At 42.8% G+C, this 18,683-nt stretch overlaps 1 protein-coding gene across 4 annotated transcripts; it reads right to left on the reverse strand.

Moving 5' to 3' along the window:
- Window positions 1-1,983: 1,983 nt before the first annotated feature.
- Window positions 1,984-18,007, reverse strand: LOC115145635 (zinc finger protein 713-like). Of its 4 annotated transcripts, XM_065003944.1 has the most exons (8): window positions 17,828-18,007; window positions 17,500-17,718; window positions 16,049-16,179; window positions 15,704-15,850; window positions 6,191-6,376; window positions 5,706-5,870; window positions 3,524-3,635; window positions 1,984-3,339 (listed from the first exon to the last, which is right to left on the reverse strand). In XM_065003944.1, exons 2-8 carry the CDS (start codon window positions 17,708-17,710, stop codon window positions 2,390-2,392), a joined length of 1,902 nt encoding a protein of 633 aa, XP_064860016.1. In that variant the 5' UTR covers window positions 17,711-17,718; window positions 17,828-18,007; the 3' UTR covers window positions 1,984-2,389. The 4 variants fall into 4 exon arrangements, with proteins under 4 accessions (XP_064860016.1, XP_064860015.1, XP_029543009.2 ...); XM_065003943.1 differs by having other exon boundaries at window positions 17,500-18,007; XM_029687149.2 differs by lacking the exon at window positions 6,191-6,376 and having other exon boundaries at window positions 17,500-18,006.
- Between the last annotated feature and the right edge of the window lie 676 nt (window positions 18,008-18,683).

The following is an 18,683-nucleotide window of genomic DNA, read 5'->3' on the forward strand; positions in this document are numbered from 1 at the left end:
CTAAGATGGCAACTAGTGGTGAAGTTCATCAGAAAACTTCCTTCACCGTGGAGTTAAGTCCGCTAATATATCCCAGCTTTACATGGTCGGGAGATACTCTTAATAAACAACAGTAATACAGATCAAATTTGCTCGGTTTTCCCCATCCACCATACGGGTCAAGAGACGAACATGAACTACCCCTGGACTTTTCAGCCTGAGATACTAATGTCGCGATGCCAGAGATGATACTTTTACCGTTGCCCTGTTCTGAAAAATCAAAGCTGTCCACTTCATGGGTAGATGATTTCGCGAGCCACAATGCACGCTCCTTTTGTCCTTTAGATATACCACTCCTGGTTACTGACTGCATCCACTTCTTCACCATCCTGACTCCAAAATGGTTTCCAAAGTGAACATCCTCATCCCAAAAACTTGATCCAAAAATAAACGATTCATCAGACTCACTTTCCACAACAATTTGAGCTCTTTTCGTTCCATTCTTAAGACTTCACTGTTGTCCATTCATCCTTCTCAGTACTGTACTGTACTCGACGCACTTTCAGCTTTAAATAGCACTTGCGCTCGCTCTCCAGCGTCTCACCAACGGCTTTCTTCAGTGATCTTGTTGGTTTACCTCATAGCAGCGCAAAGGGTGTGGTTAAATAAAAAGGTCTGCGCGCTGTTCTTTGAAATAAGGTGCCGCTTATTACATTACACATCAAATAAATTCATCAGTATATTTCAAGCTCAGAGCAGGCTTGTTTAGAAAGAACAGTGTGTTAGCAAGAATATAGTAGAAAATAATCAAATTACTATTCCATTTACATCACCTCAGTAAAGTAAATATTCAACTATACTTGTTCTAGCTTAGGTTCACTGTCTCAAACATGTATTTCCACAAGACTGTTTCAAATGATAAGTTAACAAAGGGTTAATGAGGGGTATGTGGTTAATTACCCCCCTTACCCTAAGACACTTCACATGATAACTATAATATGTCAGCGCTAAAGAATAGTTCCCAGATATCCACTGTGCACATCTCAAGCCACACTGCCACAATTTCTGCCCGTTGTGGACACTCCTGTGTCTGGTAAGGTTAGTCAGGAAGGAGAAGCTCTTGTAACATTGTTTGCACTTGAAGGGCTTCTCGTTGGTGTGAACGGTCTGGTGCCTCTTCACATAGTTTGCCTCAGCAAAGCGCTTCCCACACTTAGGGCAGGCGTACAGGTTGACAGTATCTGTCCAAATGCTCGGCCTCCCACGTTATGACCCAATGACACCAGAGGTAGCAGCAGCCACCACCCTCAGGTGGTTAGTATTTGACCTCCCTCCTTGACCTCTAGCCATTGTTTGGGTGTTGTTGGGATTGTGTGCCGTGTTATAGGCTAGGTACCTCTCATGGTGAACGCTCAACCTGACCCTGTCTGTATTTGTGGGGTAACCATGCACTGAGACTGTGAAGAGAATGTTCTGGGCTGCAGACTGGATCCCTGACTGGAGCTTCTGTCTCTCTGATGACCACCAGTCCACTGGTTGTGTTCCGTGTGGTGGTGGAGTCTCTGTCAATCGTGGTTGGGTCCTTGTTCTGACTCGGGAAGGAAAAGCGAAGGCTTCTGATCAAGGGCCAGGGATTTTGACCAGCCACTTCAGAGGCTCAGTCTCTCCCGCAAGCAACACCAGATATCAGCAGGTCCTCGTGGACTGCAGACCGTAAACACATATTGTACAGAAAAGTATAAAGCTTTATATAAGAAAATCTTTGCTGTACACACAAACATGATATTTTAAAACCATAGTCAAGCCCATCTCTAACACTGTGATTCAAGAACCTAACAATATGAAGCTATTGGAGTTTATTATAAAAAATATACAAAAGTGTCAATTTAAGAATTAAGTATAATGTTTTGGTATGACTGAGATAAGGAAAACTCAGTCCCTGCAATGACAAAAAAAAATACAGAGTCAGTCAGCACACAGTCAAATGGTCAAACACTCATAACGTGAAGTACAGTACTTTTATTGTACAAAACGATACGTGGCATGTACAATAACTTTTCTCACTATGGTAACACAACCTTTTCTGTAAATCTGGTACCCTTGTTTTGTTAAAATTAATTTTAGAATACTTTGGAAAAGGTTCAACATTACACACAGCTTCATGTCAAGTAAACTTAAGACCCAATCATTTTCTCATTATAAAACATTATCATCAAACAACTGGACAAAAGTTGGTAGTCTTAATCAGTGAAACATTTTTACAGACACCATCACACCAACCACCAGCATATCTACTCTGTCTCATCATACTCATTCTTTCCTCAGTTCACCTCATCCAGCTCCCTACTACATCCAAAACCAACAGAATTAACTACAAACAAACTAGTACTACATCACATGTCACTATACTCTATACATGGGCTGTGTGCATTTGCTGCTGGTGTATCCTGAGGTATCTCCTCTCTGAGAACCTCTTCCCGCAGTGCGTACAGGCAAATGGCCTCTCCTCCGTGTGGATCTTCAGGTGCACCTTCAGATGGTGCTGGTGGGAGAACCTCTTCTCACACTGGGTACAGCTGAAGGGTTTCTCCCCTGTGTGGACTCTCTGGTGCCTCTTCAGGCTGGATGATTGTGAAAAACTGGCCCGGCACAGTTGGCAGCCGAACGGTTTCTCCCCTGTGTGCATCCTCTTGTGGATCTCCACCTGTTTGCGGAAACTGAAAGCTTTCCCACAGAATGAACACGGGAAGCGCTTCTCTTTGCCACCAGATCTACTGATAGCGTCACTACTACTGTCATTTGTCAATGGGCTTGTGTAGCTATTTAGTGTTGAGGCACTGGCATTGTCTGAGGTTTGGTTTGACATTAGGAGAGTGTGAGGAGGACAAAGGCCTGGGCGTGTCTGTGCTGTCGCAGGGACCATGTTCCAGTTGATAGATCCTATAGAAGGCAGGCTGAAGGCAGCATCTGTTAGGGGGTTAACCTGAGGCCCCACCAGTCTGTCTGAATCACAACTATAGGAGCAGGATGGAGCATTGCTAGCAGAGTCTGTGACTGTTCCCATAAAGACAACTCCTCGCCCCTGCAGACCAAATCTACGCCTCACCCTGGTCTCAGCCATTCTGTTGTCATGGAGACTAAGTTCAGATGTTGTTTTGTGTTCCACTGTCTGTTTGTGGTTAACAGTGTTGTTCCCCAGCCCAGAGTTGAGGTCGCTGTCCCATCCACTGACCTCCACTATGTCGTGTCTGGTCCTGGCCTGCTCCGTGATGTTGTCCCGTGAGCCCTTGGCTGCACCCGTCTGGGTCTGGGAATCCAAGATGGCCACCCAGTCTCCTCTGTTAGCCTCCTGCCAACCACCTATAGGAAGAGGTTACAAAATAGACTTAAAAAAATATTTTTGGGGGTCAATTACCTGGTCAAGTTCATACGTTACAATGTGTAGTTTTTGTATGTAAACATACGTTGTGTTGATAGCCAGATGCATCACTATTCCCATTGAAGATCTATTACTGTATGGTGGCTATATGTATTTCTCCCTTACCTTGCTCCCCCATCTTTAGTCCACTCAGCAGGTCAATGCTCTCTGGTTCATCTTCTATTGTCTCTTCTTTGACCAGCAGCAGGTCAGGCTTCCCATCCTCCATGTCTACTGACTGTAAGAGATACAGAGTGAGAGGATGTTGGATCAAGAAATCTGATATGAGCATCTCCTGATTGGGCAATGAGGGATTGCTATGAGTACTACGCAAACATGTTAGTTAACTTTATACCATGCAAAGTTGATTTGATTACTTGACGTGCTGAGAATATATACATTTTACTCATACACTCATGGGTCAAAATAGAAGCTATGCATTAAGCCTCTATAGTCATAAGAGTCCCACCTAGTCGACAAATATTTAAGAGACATCATGAGCTGTCCTAGCCAGTTAAGAGTTACCAGCAGCTGTCTTGATAATAGGACAACGCAGCGAGTCAGTGGTTCCTGTGCCACATGCAATTACTTTCGAGTTGGTAGAAGAATGTGTTGATATTGCTATATCATCTTAACCTAGAGAAGGACTATAGTATGTTTCTGTGAAGGGCCCCTTCCCTTTGTCAGCCCTATTTCACATGAAATGCCCAAATACTAATAACCACAAGGCTAATGAATAACAGGGTTGGGGTCAATTCAATTTCAGTCAATTCAGAAAGTAAACCAAATTCCAATTCCACATTTTTCTCATTGAAAAGCATTGAAGAGGACTGGAATTGATCCAAACCCTGATAAATAAACACGTTTTTCTTTGGATTATTTAATTACCTACTATACATGTTATTTCAAGTAATTCCTTTGGAGTGCAAAATGTTGTTAAAAAAAGGGTGAGGGTGACTGCTTCGAGGGTGACTGTTGTTGATGTGCGCAGAGGGTCCCTGGTTCGCGCCCGGGTATGGACGAGGGGACGGTCTAAAGTTATACTGTTACACATGCAAACATATTGGGCCTAAGTGTTCTTGTCCATTAGTTTACTCAAATTAGGGGAGGGGTGGTAGGATTAGGGTCAAATATATATATATATATATATTTTTTTTAAAGATTAAACATAAATATATGGGGGATTGGAAATGATACAGACAATTACATTGATAGAACCCACAATCTATCTGCAATGAAGGGACTGAGTCGGGGTCTCAACATACTGTTGAGAGTTAGAATAATAGAATCCACAAGGAGCAATTTCAAAATGTAGTTGTGCCTCATGTCACTCAATTGACCCATGTCAGCTAAACATTTTTAGATTGATAAATTAGTCTAGAGGCCAACTATCTAAACTTGTAGTAAGCAAGGTCGAATTACCGACCGGGTGGGGCCCATTGATCATCAGTTATCATATTTAAAAACTGCAAACATTTGCCACCACCCTATGGCAAAATGTGTAGAATTGCAGGAAACTTGCTTTAAAACAACAACATTTTAAAATGTTTTGCTCGAAGGGGGTGGTGGGGGAGGTTATGTGGGACCCACGAGCCACAGCAGCCCCTCATGATGAGTTCACCCCCATTAAAGTCGCCCATTCCTGCCCTAGAGAGTATTGGAGCACCAATGCGTCAACCTAAGTAACATCCGTCAATTTAAGCCAGAGATATCAGCGGCTCAATCCATCGCAGGACTGTTCTAAAGGTAATCCATATAAATGAACGGAAATACGGAGGTAGTTTTGTGGCAACAAAAATAAGGGGTTAAATATTTGTCAAAAACATATATATATTTCCTGAGCTTTCTTATATCTCCTAGATATAGGACAGACACTTCAAAACCTTATTCCTTGTGATTAAATGTTTTGCCATTCAGGAATGTGTCAATCAATTTCTATGGGCTATAGTAGTAAAGAATATTTAGGAGACCCCCCTCCCCCAACAGCTTAGACTTTTAAGAATGAACAACTCCAAAGCAATTGCGTGTGGCTCAGGAACCACTGACTCACTGAATTTTACTATTATCAATACACCTGCTGGTAACTCTTAACTGGTTAGGACAGCTCAAGAGGTCTCCTAAATATCTGTCAACCAGGTGTGACTCTTACGACTAAAGAGGCTTCATGCATAGCTTATATTTTGACCCATTAGAGTTGGAGTGAAATCTCTCTATTCTCAGCACTTACAACTGATTTTCTACTCTAAGAGGCTTATTGGAATACGCCCCGACCTAATACCATTCAGCCAGTAGTTTACAGTGGGCTCACCTCAGTGAGACTGTATGTGGTCCTGTGCTGCTCAGCTGGTTCCTCTGTGGGTTCAGGAGGAGTTGTAGTCTGGTTGTCCTCCATGTCCATGGGCCGCTCAGCGTTCTCCAGACCCTCCTCACACCTCTCCTCCTTCACCAGCAGCACCTCTGGACCCTCCTCCTCCTGGAAGTGAGAGGTGATACAGATTACACAGACATACACTCCCTCAGGTACACACACACACACACACACACACACACACCACACACACACACACACACTTTCAACATGGAGTGTTTACCCATCCCCACTACGTTTGAGTCCTACAGAATGACTTCATTGTTGTGAAACCCATCATGGTGGACATAAATATGATGTTGGTAAACAGGAGTCAGATATGATAAGTCAAAAGTCATCATCAGACAAACCCGACTAAACTATTTTGACGTGAACATTAGGTGTTTGTTTGTGTGTGTAATACACCATATGAAAACCACACATACACGTGTATCTCTGTGTGCCTTGCAGACATCTCTGTTGGGATGTCGGTCCACCACCTGAAGCTCAACAAGACGAAGCTGCTCTTCCTCTCGGGGAAGGCCTGCCCACTCCAAGACCTCTCCATCATGGTTGACAACTCCACAGTGCAAAGAACCTTGGCGTGACCCTGGACAACACCCGGTCATTCTCTGCAAACATCAAATCAGTGACTCTCTCCTGCAGGTTCATGCTTTACAACATCAGTAGAGTACGACCCTTCCTCACACAGGAAGCAGTGAAGTTCCTAATCCAGGCTCTTGTCATCTCCCATCTAGACTACTGCAACTCTGTTGGCTGGGCTCCCTGTTTGTGCCATCAAATCCCTGCAATTTATCCAGAATGCCGCAGCCCGCCAGGTGTTCAACCTTCCCAAGTTCTCCCATGGGTTGTTCTATGTCATTTCTGCAAGCCATGACACCCACCATCATTTCTGTAGTTAGAAACAAGATTAGCATTCCTGCAACATTATTTTGTTGAAATATAATTGAATCCCGAGAAATTAAGCTAATTGATTGCACCCAAATTGGACATTTTAATTTATAGGATTCATATAAAATTCAATAAATACAGTACCTATCATTTGACTTGGGACAAACTTTTTTCTAACATTGAGTAAGACATGAAGAAATGTACTGGTTAAAAGCCACCCATACTCCACACCAATCCCACCCCAACAATGAGTATATAGTATCAGTTCTCTATCTGACATGTAGTATGGAGCTGCGGCTTAGAGTATGGTTTCTTCATCCTATGTAATGTATTATTGTTGAAATGTATGTTTTTTTTCCCTGTTCAGGGAAATTAGTAATTTTAGTTGTTTATGTCCCATTCTACATCCTGATATTACTAGGTTCTGACCACTAGATTGTGCTGTTCCTGCTATTAGATGATAAAAAAAGACCCCCCCCAACAAACAAAAAATTCACTGAGATTACATAGGACAATGAAACAATACTCCAAGCCGCAGCTCCAACCATGTGTCGTGACATTGTATTAGTTAATGTGACGACTGTTGAGCAACAAATTATTAAAGGTTTCTAATTGCGTGATTAACTGAATCAAGCAATTATTAACCTGGGGCACCATGGGAAAATTAGTTTCATTGAGTTTCTATTTCCCAAATTAACTCAAAGAATATCAGAATATCGATTTTACAACAGTCGCTAATGAATCAGTTTCCTCTACAGTCTCATTCTGAACGCCGCATAATCCGGGAATCTGCACAGACCCGGGTCTCACCAATGAGTTCGTACCACACTAATCTTAGTTGAGTATTTATTTACTAAAAAGCTAAAATTATGATAAAAGATACACATACACAAAAACACATTCTAGGCTATTGATTAGAACTTAGTATAACGGGCCAAAACACTGTGGCGCGTGTTACCCAAAATGGGGATTTAAAAGAGAGAGAAAAAGAGAAAGTACACGAGAGACATATATTTGGGTGAATTTGTCAGCTATGCTTATTTTAACTCCTGCCCCAAACTGCCGCTCTTATGGGTCAAAATATAATGATGTAATTACGTGTGGGAGGTCTCAGATGGGAAGGTCCGCTTGGACCGTTTAGGCTGGTCAATGACGCACTTCTCCGGCGCAATTCTCTGGTTGTCCTCACGATGTCAGTGTCCTTTTGGCTTAGTGGTCTGTTTCCTAGCCCTTGCTCTGGAAGGGGTCTTCTGAGGACATACAGCTCTGTAGCTCAGAGCTCACAGCATAGGAATGAAACAGTGTAGATACCCCGATTCAATGGAGAGTGGAGGCTAGGTGGTCTGGCTTGAATTCACCCGCTTAGACACAGCTACTCATCCGTAGCTTGGGTAGAAAAATATTTCTTTGTCTTCAACCTTGGGTTGAGTTTTGGGTTCGTTGACTTTTTTAGGCCTCGGCTACAGCTTGGGTCACTTAGTCTGTTAATCTGTTAATTCTTCACTCACAGGTTTTATACCCTCGGGTCAGAAGTGGGCGTAAACAGCCTTTAGGGCAATTCTCTTGGCGTACCAAGTTAAGAGGTCTAGATTTTACTCAAATCCAATTTTAGACAACTGATTTCACATTTCATCTTTACCAAAACATTCTCTTTGATTTGGACATTTTCCATACAACGTACAATGTATAAACATCAAACATATACTAGGAAAAGTCTTAACGTTACAATGTTTTCTTATAACGTCATCTATGAACCTTTAATAACAAAACAAAAATGACATACATTTTCATATTCCGTCTATCGTCATGACCACCATTGTGGCTGACGGAATCCATTGTTCCAAAGCTCGTTTATTTAATGTTTAATGTTCTGAGGCTGGTTCTCCATAGTGACAGGACAAAAGGAATTTGTCTGTGGCCTAAGATTTACCATGGGCGTGAGGGGTCATAAAACCCCCACATCCTCCTATCCCTTGAGATCCCTTCTCCTCTGCTGGGGATGAAATCTCTCTGCAGGATTGTGGTCATTGGTAACCTGAGCCGAGCAGGACAGTCATGACACATGCTACTTGTCAGACAGAGAACTGATACTATATACTCATTGTTAGGGTGCAATCAATTAGTTGAATTTCTCAGAGATCTAATTGTATTTCAACAAAATAATGTTGCAGGAAAGCTAATATTATCTGTATCCAACAGAAACGCTTTCAGAACAATCTGGGATGGTGGGTGTCGAAATCCTCTATCTTGTGCTTTTTGAGGTGGAATGACCCCCATGTTGCCCCGCTCCTCCGCACAATCCACTGGCTTCCAGTCGAAGCTCCCATCCACGACATGACCATGGTGATTGCCTACATAGCAGCAAGGGGAAGTGCCCCTCCCTACCTTCAGGCTGTGCTCAAACCCTACACCCCACCTGAGGACTCCGTTCTGCCACTGGTCTCTTGGCCATCCCACCACTATGGGGGATCAGATCCCGCTCAGCCCAGTCAAAGCTCTTCTCTGTCCTGACACCCCAATGGTGGTACCAGTCCATGCTCATCTTCCAAAAACGTCTGAAACTCTACCACTTGAAAGAGCATCTTAAATAAATAAATGTATTTGTCTTCCTACCAATGTTATAGTTTGTGGGTTTTATATAACTTTTTATTTCTATTAATTTTAAGATTTTTATTTGAAATTGTTTTTCAGATCTGATTTACTCGTTTTTATTTAGTTGAAGTTTTATAGTTATTTTTTTATGCCACTTCTTGCCACTATGGGGCAGTAATACATACATCAAGTGATGGGTCAGGTCATAGGTTAGGTTTAAAGGGATAGTTCACCCAAATTACACAATTAAACATTGCTTAAAGGGCAAGGAAACCAGTCTCTGGACAAGGTATGACGGAAATCGATGTATCTCAATGGGTGCGTTTCTCTGCTCATAGGTTGCTGACACCTTACAACACCTGGATATGCATTTGACGTATCAGCTAACCACATCATGGTCGAGCTCCCCTGCTCAGACGTTGCAAGCATCGACCAATGGTTGCATGCAGGGCTGACTATTATGGAATTTGGGGTAACGATTATTTGTCACACAAATGGAAACAGTTATTGTCATAATTGTCATTTCTGTTCAAATGTTTTGCGCTTGTTGCATCATAATGCATCTGAGGGAAGACACAGTGGTGTACGAAATTATTGACACCCTTGATAAAAATGAGCAAAAATGACTATAAAATACAGTACATAATTCATTTACTGAGCTATATTGTATGCAAAAAATAGGAAGTGTATGTTATTTTATACTAATACAATTGCTCAGAGAAAGAGATGTTCTTTAACAAGTCATATTTTTCTTTCTCAAAAATATAGGGGTCAAAATGATTGGCATCCCTGTCTTCAATACCTCACATTGCGAGGATAACGGTACTGAGACTTTTTCTAAAACGTTTTATGAGATTGGAGAACACATTGGGAACGATCTTAGACCATTCCTCAGTACAGGATCTTTCCAGATCCTTGACATCCTCCTTCTGTGCTTAAAGATTGCCCTCTTCAATTCAAACCACAGGTATTCGATGGGATTTGAGTTTGGAGACAGATTCTGTGGTCAATCTTTGTGGATGTTGATGTGTGCTTTGGGTTATTGTCTTTCTGGAAGATCCATTTGAACTATCAGCTTTCTGGCAAAGGCAACCAGGTTATTGGCTAAAATGTCCTGATTCTGAGTAAAGTTCATGATGCCATTGAACAAGGGCCACAGGACGAGTGGAAGCAAAACTACCCCATAACATCAAATATCTACCACCATATATTACAGTGGGCATGGGGTTCTCATCTGCTTATGCATTTTTTCAATTTAACGCCAAACTCACCACTGGTGTGCATGGCCAAAGAGCTCAGTTCTTATCTGTTCTTCATCAATGAAGACTTCTCCAAAAAGGTACGCCTTAAAAGAAAGGATCCGCTGCCACGACTCATTGAACAGCACAAGAGAGGCAACATTGCATACCTGAAGTACGACCAGCTGGTCTTTCACCCCCTCCGCCCTAGTAGGCCTACTGCAAGCGACTGAAGCCCACTGAGAGAATGCCAAGAGTTTGCAAAGCTGTCATCAAGACCAAGGGTGGCTACTTTGAAGAATTGTTTAACTCTCTTTTGGTTACAACATGATTCCAGATGTTATTTCAGAGTTGTGATCTCTTCACTATTATTCTACAATGTAGAAAATAGTTAAAAATAAAAGAAAAACCCTTGAATGTGTAGGTGTGTCTAAAACTTTTGACCGGTACTGTATAATTCTTCCCAAACCACCATGGACAGCTCAAACACAATTTTATGGTGGTTTAGGGAAGGTTTAAAACAAATGCCTGTGTCTCATCAGTATTCATAGAATTCTTAGTTCTTGTTAGAGCATCATGACCTGCTGTAGCACAGCGGTCTAAGTAAAGTGCTCCGGCTGTAGACCACTGATCGATTCCTTTAATTAATTTGGCCTTTTTTCCCCACCCCTTTATTTAAAAAAAATATTTCTCCCCAACCTAGGGGCGGCAGGGTAGCCTAGTTGTTAGAGCGTTGGACTAGTAACCGGAAGGTTGCAAGTTCAAACCCCCGAGCTGACAAGGTACAAATCTGTTGTTCTGCCCCTGAACAGGCAGTTAACCCACTGTTCCTAGGCCGTCATTGAAAATAAGAATTTGTTCTTAACTGACTTGCCTAAATAAAGGTAAAATAATAAAATAAAATAAACAACCTGCCATGGACAGCTCCAATACAATTTTAGCTGTTGAACATGATGGTCTCCTGAACTGGGAGCACCAATTGCACTTCGTTGACACTGACTGACACTACAGTTGTTGAATCTTGGGGCCACCCGAGTGGCGCAGCGGTCTAAGGTACTGAGAGCTTGAGAGTTCACTACAGATCCGGTTCGATCCCGGTCTGTGTTGCAGCCGGCCACGACCGGGAGGCCCATGAGGGGACGCACAATTGGCCCAGCATTGTCCGGGTTAGTGGAGGGTTTGGCTGGGATGTCCTTGTCCCATCGCGCACTAGCAACTCTCTAGTAAGAATTCTGGCTCTCACAGACCTGTTAGTTTTTCTTTAAGAAGCCCTCCTGTTCTCCACTCATTACCTGTATTAACTGCACCTGTTTGAACTCGTTACCTGTATAAAAGACACCTGTCCACACACTCAATCAAACAGACTCCAACCTCTCCACAATGGCCAAGACCAGAGAGCTGTGTAAGGACATCAGGGATAAAATTGTAGACCTGCACAAGGCTGGGATGGGCTACAGGACAATAGGCAAGCAGCTTGGTGAGAAGGTAACAACTGTTGGCGCAATTATTGGAAAATGGAAGAAGTTCAAGATGACGGTCAATCACCCTTGGTCTGGGGCTCCATGCAAGATCTCACCTCATGGGGCATCAATGATCATGAGGAAGGTGAGGGATCAGCCCAGAACTACACGGCAGGACCTGGTCAATGACCTGAAGAGAGCTGGGACCATATTCTCAAAGAAAACCATTAGTAACACACTACGCCGTCATGGATTAAAATCCTGCAGCGCACGCAAGGTCCCCCTGTTCAAGCCAGCGCATGTCCAAGCCCGTCTGAAGTTTGCCAATGACCATCTGGATGATCCAGAGGAGGAATGGGAGAAAGTTATGTGGTCTGATGAGACAAAAATAGCTTTTTGTTCTAAACTCGACTCGCCGTGTTTGGAGGAAGAACAAGGATGAGTACAACCCCAAGAACACCATCCCAACCGTGAAGCATGGAGGTGGAAACATCATTCTTTGGGGATGCTTTTCTGCAAAGGGGACAGGATGACTGCACCGTATTGAGGGGAGGATGGATGGGGCCATGTATCGCGAGATCTTGGCCAACAACCTCCTTCCCTCAGTAAGAGCATTGAAGATGGGTCGTGGCTCGGTCTTCCAGCATGACAACTACCCGAAACATACAGCCAGGGCAACTAAGGAGTGGCTCCGTAAGAAGCATCTCATGGTCCTGGAGTGGCCTAGCCAGTCTCCAGACCTGAACCCAATAGAACATCTTTGGAGGGAGCTGAACGTCCGTATTGCCAGCGACAGCCCCAAAACCTGATCTAGAGAAGGTCTGTATGGAGGAGTGGGCCAAAATCCCTACTGCAGTGTGAGCAAACCTGGTCAAGAACTACAGGAAACGCATGTCGTACATCTCTGTAATTGCAAACAAAGGTTTCTGTACCAGATATTAAGTTCTGCTTTTCTGATGTATCAAATACTTATGTCATGCAATAGAATGCAAATTAATTACTTAAAAATCATACAATGTGATTTTCTGGATTTTCTCACAGTTGAAGTGTACCTATGATAAAAATTACAGACCTCTACATGCTTTGTAAGTAGGAAAACCTGCAAAATTGGCAGTGTATAAAATACTTGTTCTCCCCACTGTACACTAGACGACTGTTTGGGGGCACTGTGTTGAAGCTACTGTGCCTCCATCTTGGAACTCCCCCACCATTGTAAAGATTTTTTGGGGGGAAGCTATATAAATGCATTTATTAATGTCCACATTCATTTTTTCCACATGTATTTAATTACAGACACATTAATGCGAAATGTGTTATTATATTATGTGCAATAAACAAAAACAAAAAAAGGAATATGTAAAGACATTTTCCTTAAAGTATACTTTGAGATCACTTATGTTACTGTCCCCACTACAACAACAACAAAAAATTAAATACATGTAATTTTGTCCTTTATTGAAATACAGTAGAATTCCATTCAATCCTATGGAGGACTGCTCCTACTGGGGAGTGAGTATCCATAACATTCTTAGTGTTTACAAGAGCATTGTGACCTGCCGTAGAGCAGTGGTCTAAAACAGAGCACTCCCGCTCCAAGCCTCACGAGTTGCATTTATTTCAATGTTTTCAAGAAGTAAAACGAATAGTCTGATCATTTACACATCAGAGAAAAGTGTCTCGGCTCAACTAAATCGTCTTTGGGTACGTTGAAATGCATAAGCATCTCGACAGATTTACAAAATAATATCCACACCAAAGACCATAACTCATTTGACAATAGCCCAACTGTAAAACGTGGGTCAGCATCCACACTGGAGGAAAGTTTATCATTCTACAGTAGGCCTACATCTGTTAATCAACTGGTGGTCCTGAAGCAAATTCACCATTCATTTTCACTCAATCATTTTAAGCTTTGTTCTACTGTTGACAGTTAGCTGATTTCGGGATTATATATATCAATTTGCTCTACTTAAATACACTACATGACCAAAAATATGTGGCACCTGTTCGTCAAACATCTCGTTCCAAAATCATGGCCATTAATATGGTCCCCCTTTCCTGCTATAACAGCCTCCAGTCTTCTGGGAAGGCTTTCCACTAGATGATGGAACATTTCTGAAGGGACTTGCTTCCATTCAGCCACAAGAGCATTAGTGAGGTCGGGCACTGATGTTGGGCGATTAGGCCTGGCTCGCAGCCGGCATTTCAATTCATCCCAAAGGTGTTCAATGGGGTTGAGGTCAGGGCTCTGTGCAGGCCAGTCAAATTCTTCCACACTGATCTTGACAAGCCATTTCTGTATGACCCTCGCTTTATGCACAGGGGCATTGTCATGCTGAAACATGAAAATGCACCCGTCACTAGTCTCAACTAAAAATCTGCATGAACTTGATAAACTGCATACATTTCTCATTACATTTCTCACTAAAACTATGTTGGGAAAAAAATAGAGTACTTGAACATAAGTAATGAAACAGGCATTTGTGAACATCATATAGCCTACACAGTACAAACACAATATGTAACAGACTTTTTTAGGCTTATATATATCACACAATGTCTGGATAAAATATTCTACCCAGGAATACTCAACACTGTTAGTCTAAATCTCATTATTCCAAATGTATATGTGGATGTTTTCTGATGAAAACAATGAAATTGCATCTTTGTCTTTAATGCAGGGATTGATCTAAACATCAGAAGCTATTGAGTGGAATGGTTACTTTCCATGTTAAAGAGTAGAATGGTTTTTCTGCTGGTGTATCCTGAGGTAGCTTCGCTCTGAGAATCCCTTCCATCATTGAGTACAGGCAAACAGCCTCTATCCCATGTGGACCTTCAGGTGCATCTTCAGCTGTTCCTGGCGGGAGAATCTCTTCTCACACTGGGGGCAGCTGTAGGGTTTCTCCCCTGTATGGACCATCTGGTGCCTCTTCAGGTGACCAGCCTGGGCAAAGCGCATGTGACACTGGGTACAGCTGAAGGGTTTCTCCCCTGTGTGGACCCTCTGGTGGATCTTCACCTTCTGGGGGCTGCTGAAGCCTTTGTTACAGAACATGCAGAGGAACCGTTTCTCTTTACTATTGCTTGTTCCCCCTCCCCGAGCGTTGGCTCTTTGGTCGTTTGAGTTCAATACCTGATCGAAAAGGACACGGTCGAGTGAATCGGAAGGCGCCATCATCGTGGATACTGGGTCGCGATCCTTGAACTCGTGTAAAGGGGAGTGGGTGACAATATTTGTATTTGTCTCTAAGCTTTCTCTGTAATGTAAGAAATCTCTGCCCTGTGAGTGTCTGTCTCCTTGGTGACTATCTGCATTCCATGTAGGAGGAGCGTCGCCCTCCACTTTCACAGTCACCTCATCTACGACTATAACCTCCCCTTTCTCATCTAGGTACCCTTCAGAGTATACACTACTACTGTACCGGTTCATGTCCCCTCTAGACAGATCAGTCTGTCTCTCTAAACCCAAGGATATGTTGCCTGGGTCCATCTCTGAAGTGTAAGAACAAGACAGATCATCAACACCCGTGTCTAATGTGTCACCATCCGCATCCCCATGGGAATGAACCATCCTCTGGCTCTGGTGAAATACCGGTAAGTACTCTGAGTCTGGAGCAGGACAGCCCAGTGTCCCAAGCCCCAGTCTGTCTGGGTCTGATCTGTGGTCAGTTGCTGTGTGTAAGAGCCTGTGTGTTACAGTTAAAGTCTCTGTGTCTGTCTCTGACTTGAGGATGGCGTTCGGCGTTCCACTGACCTCCGTGATGCTGCGTTGGGCGACGGCGGTGGGGACCTCCGTGGCTACAGGGGGTGCTCCAGTCTGGATGTCTCTACTGTGTTGTGGGTCCTCTACTTCAGGGCTATCCTGCTTGACTCCAGGACCTGCAGCCTCTGCATCTGCAGACTGACACATGAAGAGCGGAGGTTATTACCGATACATGACTGAAATTGGATAACAATGTCATAGTGAAGTCTGAAACTCTCCTATGGCAGATAAATAAGGATGTCCATGTAATCATATGAATAGCTGAGGGGAGTCTTTCTGAAATAAACTAAACACATTTGATGTACTGTAATGTTGATGTAATACTATTACACTAACCTCTATCATGGTAACACGATGGGTTGAGGTTCCACTCCCCTCATCAACAGTGATTGGTTGGTCATCTCTCCATGTATTGTGTCCTGTTGGCTTCACAAAGCTCCTGTGACCTCCAGTGAGATGTCCTTCACCTAAGAGAGTGATTGGGGAAAAAGAGGTGTCTAACACTGTCTAGAATTGGTCAGGATGACTTTACATAACTTCTTGATATCCGATTTATAGATTGATTGATTGATTATGTTCCTTGCATTATTCTTTCCATAGTAAATAATAGGTAATTCAGTAAATCAGGAATCTAATTAGAATATGATAAAGTCTTTGTGCAAGATAGCTAGCTAAGTAATCAGGGGCATTATTGCATACGATCCAAAAACTGACCAACCCCAGTCAGGGATAGATTAATGCAGGGGCTTACTGAGGATGAAGCACCTAGGCTCAGACCCGTAGCGGACCAGCAAAAATGTTTTTTTTTACTGCAACTGTCAACTACAGGAGGATTCAGGGGCCCGCTCTCAATGAGTGTAGACAGCCTGCTGCTGCCACTCTGCTAATCATCAGATGGGGGGAGGGGGGCACCTTGATTGGGTAACTGATTAATAAAATAAACTGCATAATAAAGAAATGTGACTGGTCAATTGTGTGAGTCGGGGACTGGGCCCAAGAGGCAAATAGATTTACTTTTTTATCCTTGATCACAAGCACATACAGGTAAACTGCCAAAACAAAGGAAACACCAGCATAAGGTGTCTTAAAAAGGGTGTGGGCCATCAAGAGCTGCCAGAACGGCTTCAATGGACCTTGGCATAGATTCAACAAGTGGATTTAAACCACTCATGACTTGAATGGGAACTGCCATCTGTGATTATATTTCTATGGTTGGCTGTGGCTCCCAATTTCTTGCTAACAGTAGCACTGTTTTTCTAAGTAGCTCATCTTGAGATAGGCTATTGCCAAGAGGAGCACATCGGCCATCACTGGGAGTAGTAGCCTATGTCTTCATCTTCATCATTAGGTGAGCCAGGGCAATTTTTGGGTTCGAATTCAGGACCAGATTTATCTGTGTTTGTCAGTGTAGCCACTCATTTATGTGATATTAAAAACGATTTAGCTCATGTATTTTGTCATGTAAATGAAGTAGAATTGCGTGAAATTTGTATTTAAAAAGGCTTTCTTTTAAAAGGACCCTGCTTACAAATGTGTGGAAATCCTGAAAACTGTAGCCTATGCCACATCACAAATGTTATTATGGCTTTATTATAATGGGGCTTTGACTTCCACATAACTTAACACGTGTCGAATTGCATCTTGGTGCACGGATTTGTTTACAAAAAAAATATGGTGTGCCGAAGGGGGTGGTGTCTATAACAATATAAAAAATATATATTCTAAATCTATCCCTGAGCCTAATTCTAGGTAACAGGGAGACAGCCCCCGCCTTTTGCAAATTGTACCTCTTGGCATTCCTCTGTATCGGTCGAGGATCTTGACACTATTGGTCCCTTCTGCGCACTCCCGTGCCACCTTCAGTTCCAGTAGCTGTAGTTTCCTCCGCAATGCCCCGTTTTCTTTCTGGCTTTGAGTTATTTCCAATCGAAACACTGCATAGTCGTCGTCTACGAGTTTACAGATGTCTGCCACGGCTGCATTTGCTAGTACCTCCATGATGGAGGCTATTTGAGTGTGAAAAACCATACAGTTAGCCATTGTTAGCAGCTAGCTAGCGTCACCTATATAACATTTATCAACCAAGTCCGGTCTCCAACTCGAATTAAACACTACCTTGTAAGTATGTGATGCTGTGCAGTTAAATTAGTAATATGTTGAGTTCCAGGGTGTTAATAAACGTCTAAATAACAATAAAAACGCCAACGTGGAAATGGTTCAGTCACTGTTCACTTCAGTTTACTTCTTCTTCGTGTGGTTTTCCGTCAGACTTAACGCTGTGTTGCGTATTGCTGCCCTTTGCAGGTCGGAGTGCGGACTGCACATTGGTCACAAGAAAAGAGAAACATTCAGTGCATAATTGTATTAGTGGAAAACAAGACTGTTCTCAGGGTTTAACTGTGCGACCAGTGTCCACCGCAACGGGACAGTTGAGCTAACGTAGGCTAATGTGATTAGCATGAGGTTGTAAGTAACAAAAAAATTCCCAGGACATAGACATCTGATATGGGCAGAAAGCTTAAATTCGTGTTAATCTAACTGGAATGTCCAATTTACAGTAGCTATTAGGGCAATCTTGATACAAGTTTTTCCTTTCAAATGGTATCAAGAATATGCATATCCTTGCTTCAGGTCCTGAGCTACGGGCAGTTAGATTTGGATGTCATTTTAGAAGAAAATTGGAAAAAAAAAGTTGGATCCTTAAGAGGTTTTAACCTTAACATAACTCTCATAAACTGCTGCGTAAATTCTCCTAACCTGCTATGAAAATGAACTTAGTCACTTAGTCACCGGTAGACCTGCCCTGAAAGCAGTGTGGTTCCACTAAGTACCCACTAATGCTGCAGATTATGCACACTGATGCCACAAGGTCTGCGAACCTCAAAGCACATGCATTTGCGTCTCCGATGGTATTTTTGCATCTCAAATGGTATGTGTGCACGCAACCTGTAGACGTTCCTGAAGTCTCACA

This window comes from Oncorhynchus nerka, linkage group LG18 (genome assembly GCF_034236695.1).
Source record: "Oncorhynchus nerka isolate Pitt River linkage group LG18, Oner_Uvic_2.0, whole genome shotgun sequence".
Taxonomy (NCBI): domain Eukaryota; kingdom Metazoa; phylum Chordata; class Actinopteri; order Salmoniformes; family Salmonidae; genus Oncorhynchus; species Oncorhynchus nerka.

Excerpts from the sequence above, each read along its gene's own strand:
- LOC115145635 (XM_065003943.1), bottom strand. The coding sequence starts at position 17,752 with ATGGCTAACTGTATGGTTTTTCACACTCAAATAGCCTCCATCATGGAG. Across the intron at positions 16,180-17,499 it reads ATACAGAGGAATGCCAAGAG|GTGAAGGACATCTCACTGGA; the intron begins GTACAATTTGCA and ends TCACTCTCTTAG. Across the intron at positions 5,871-6,190 it reads AGGCACACAGAGATACACGT|GAGGAGGAGGGTCCAGAGGT; the intron begins GTATGTGTGGTT and ends TCTCACTTCCAG.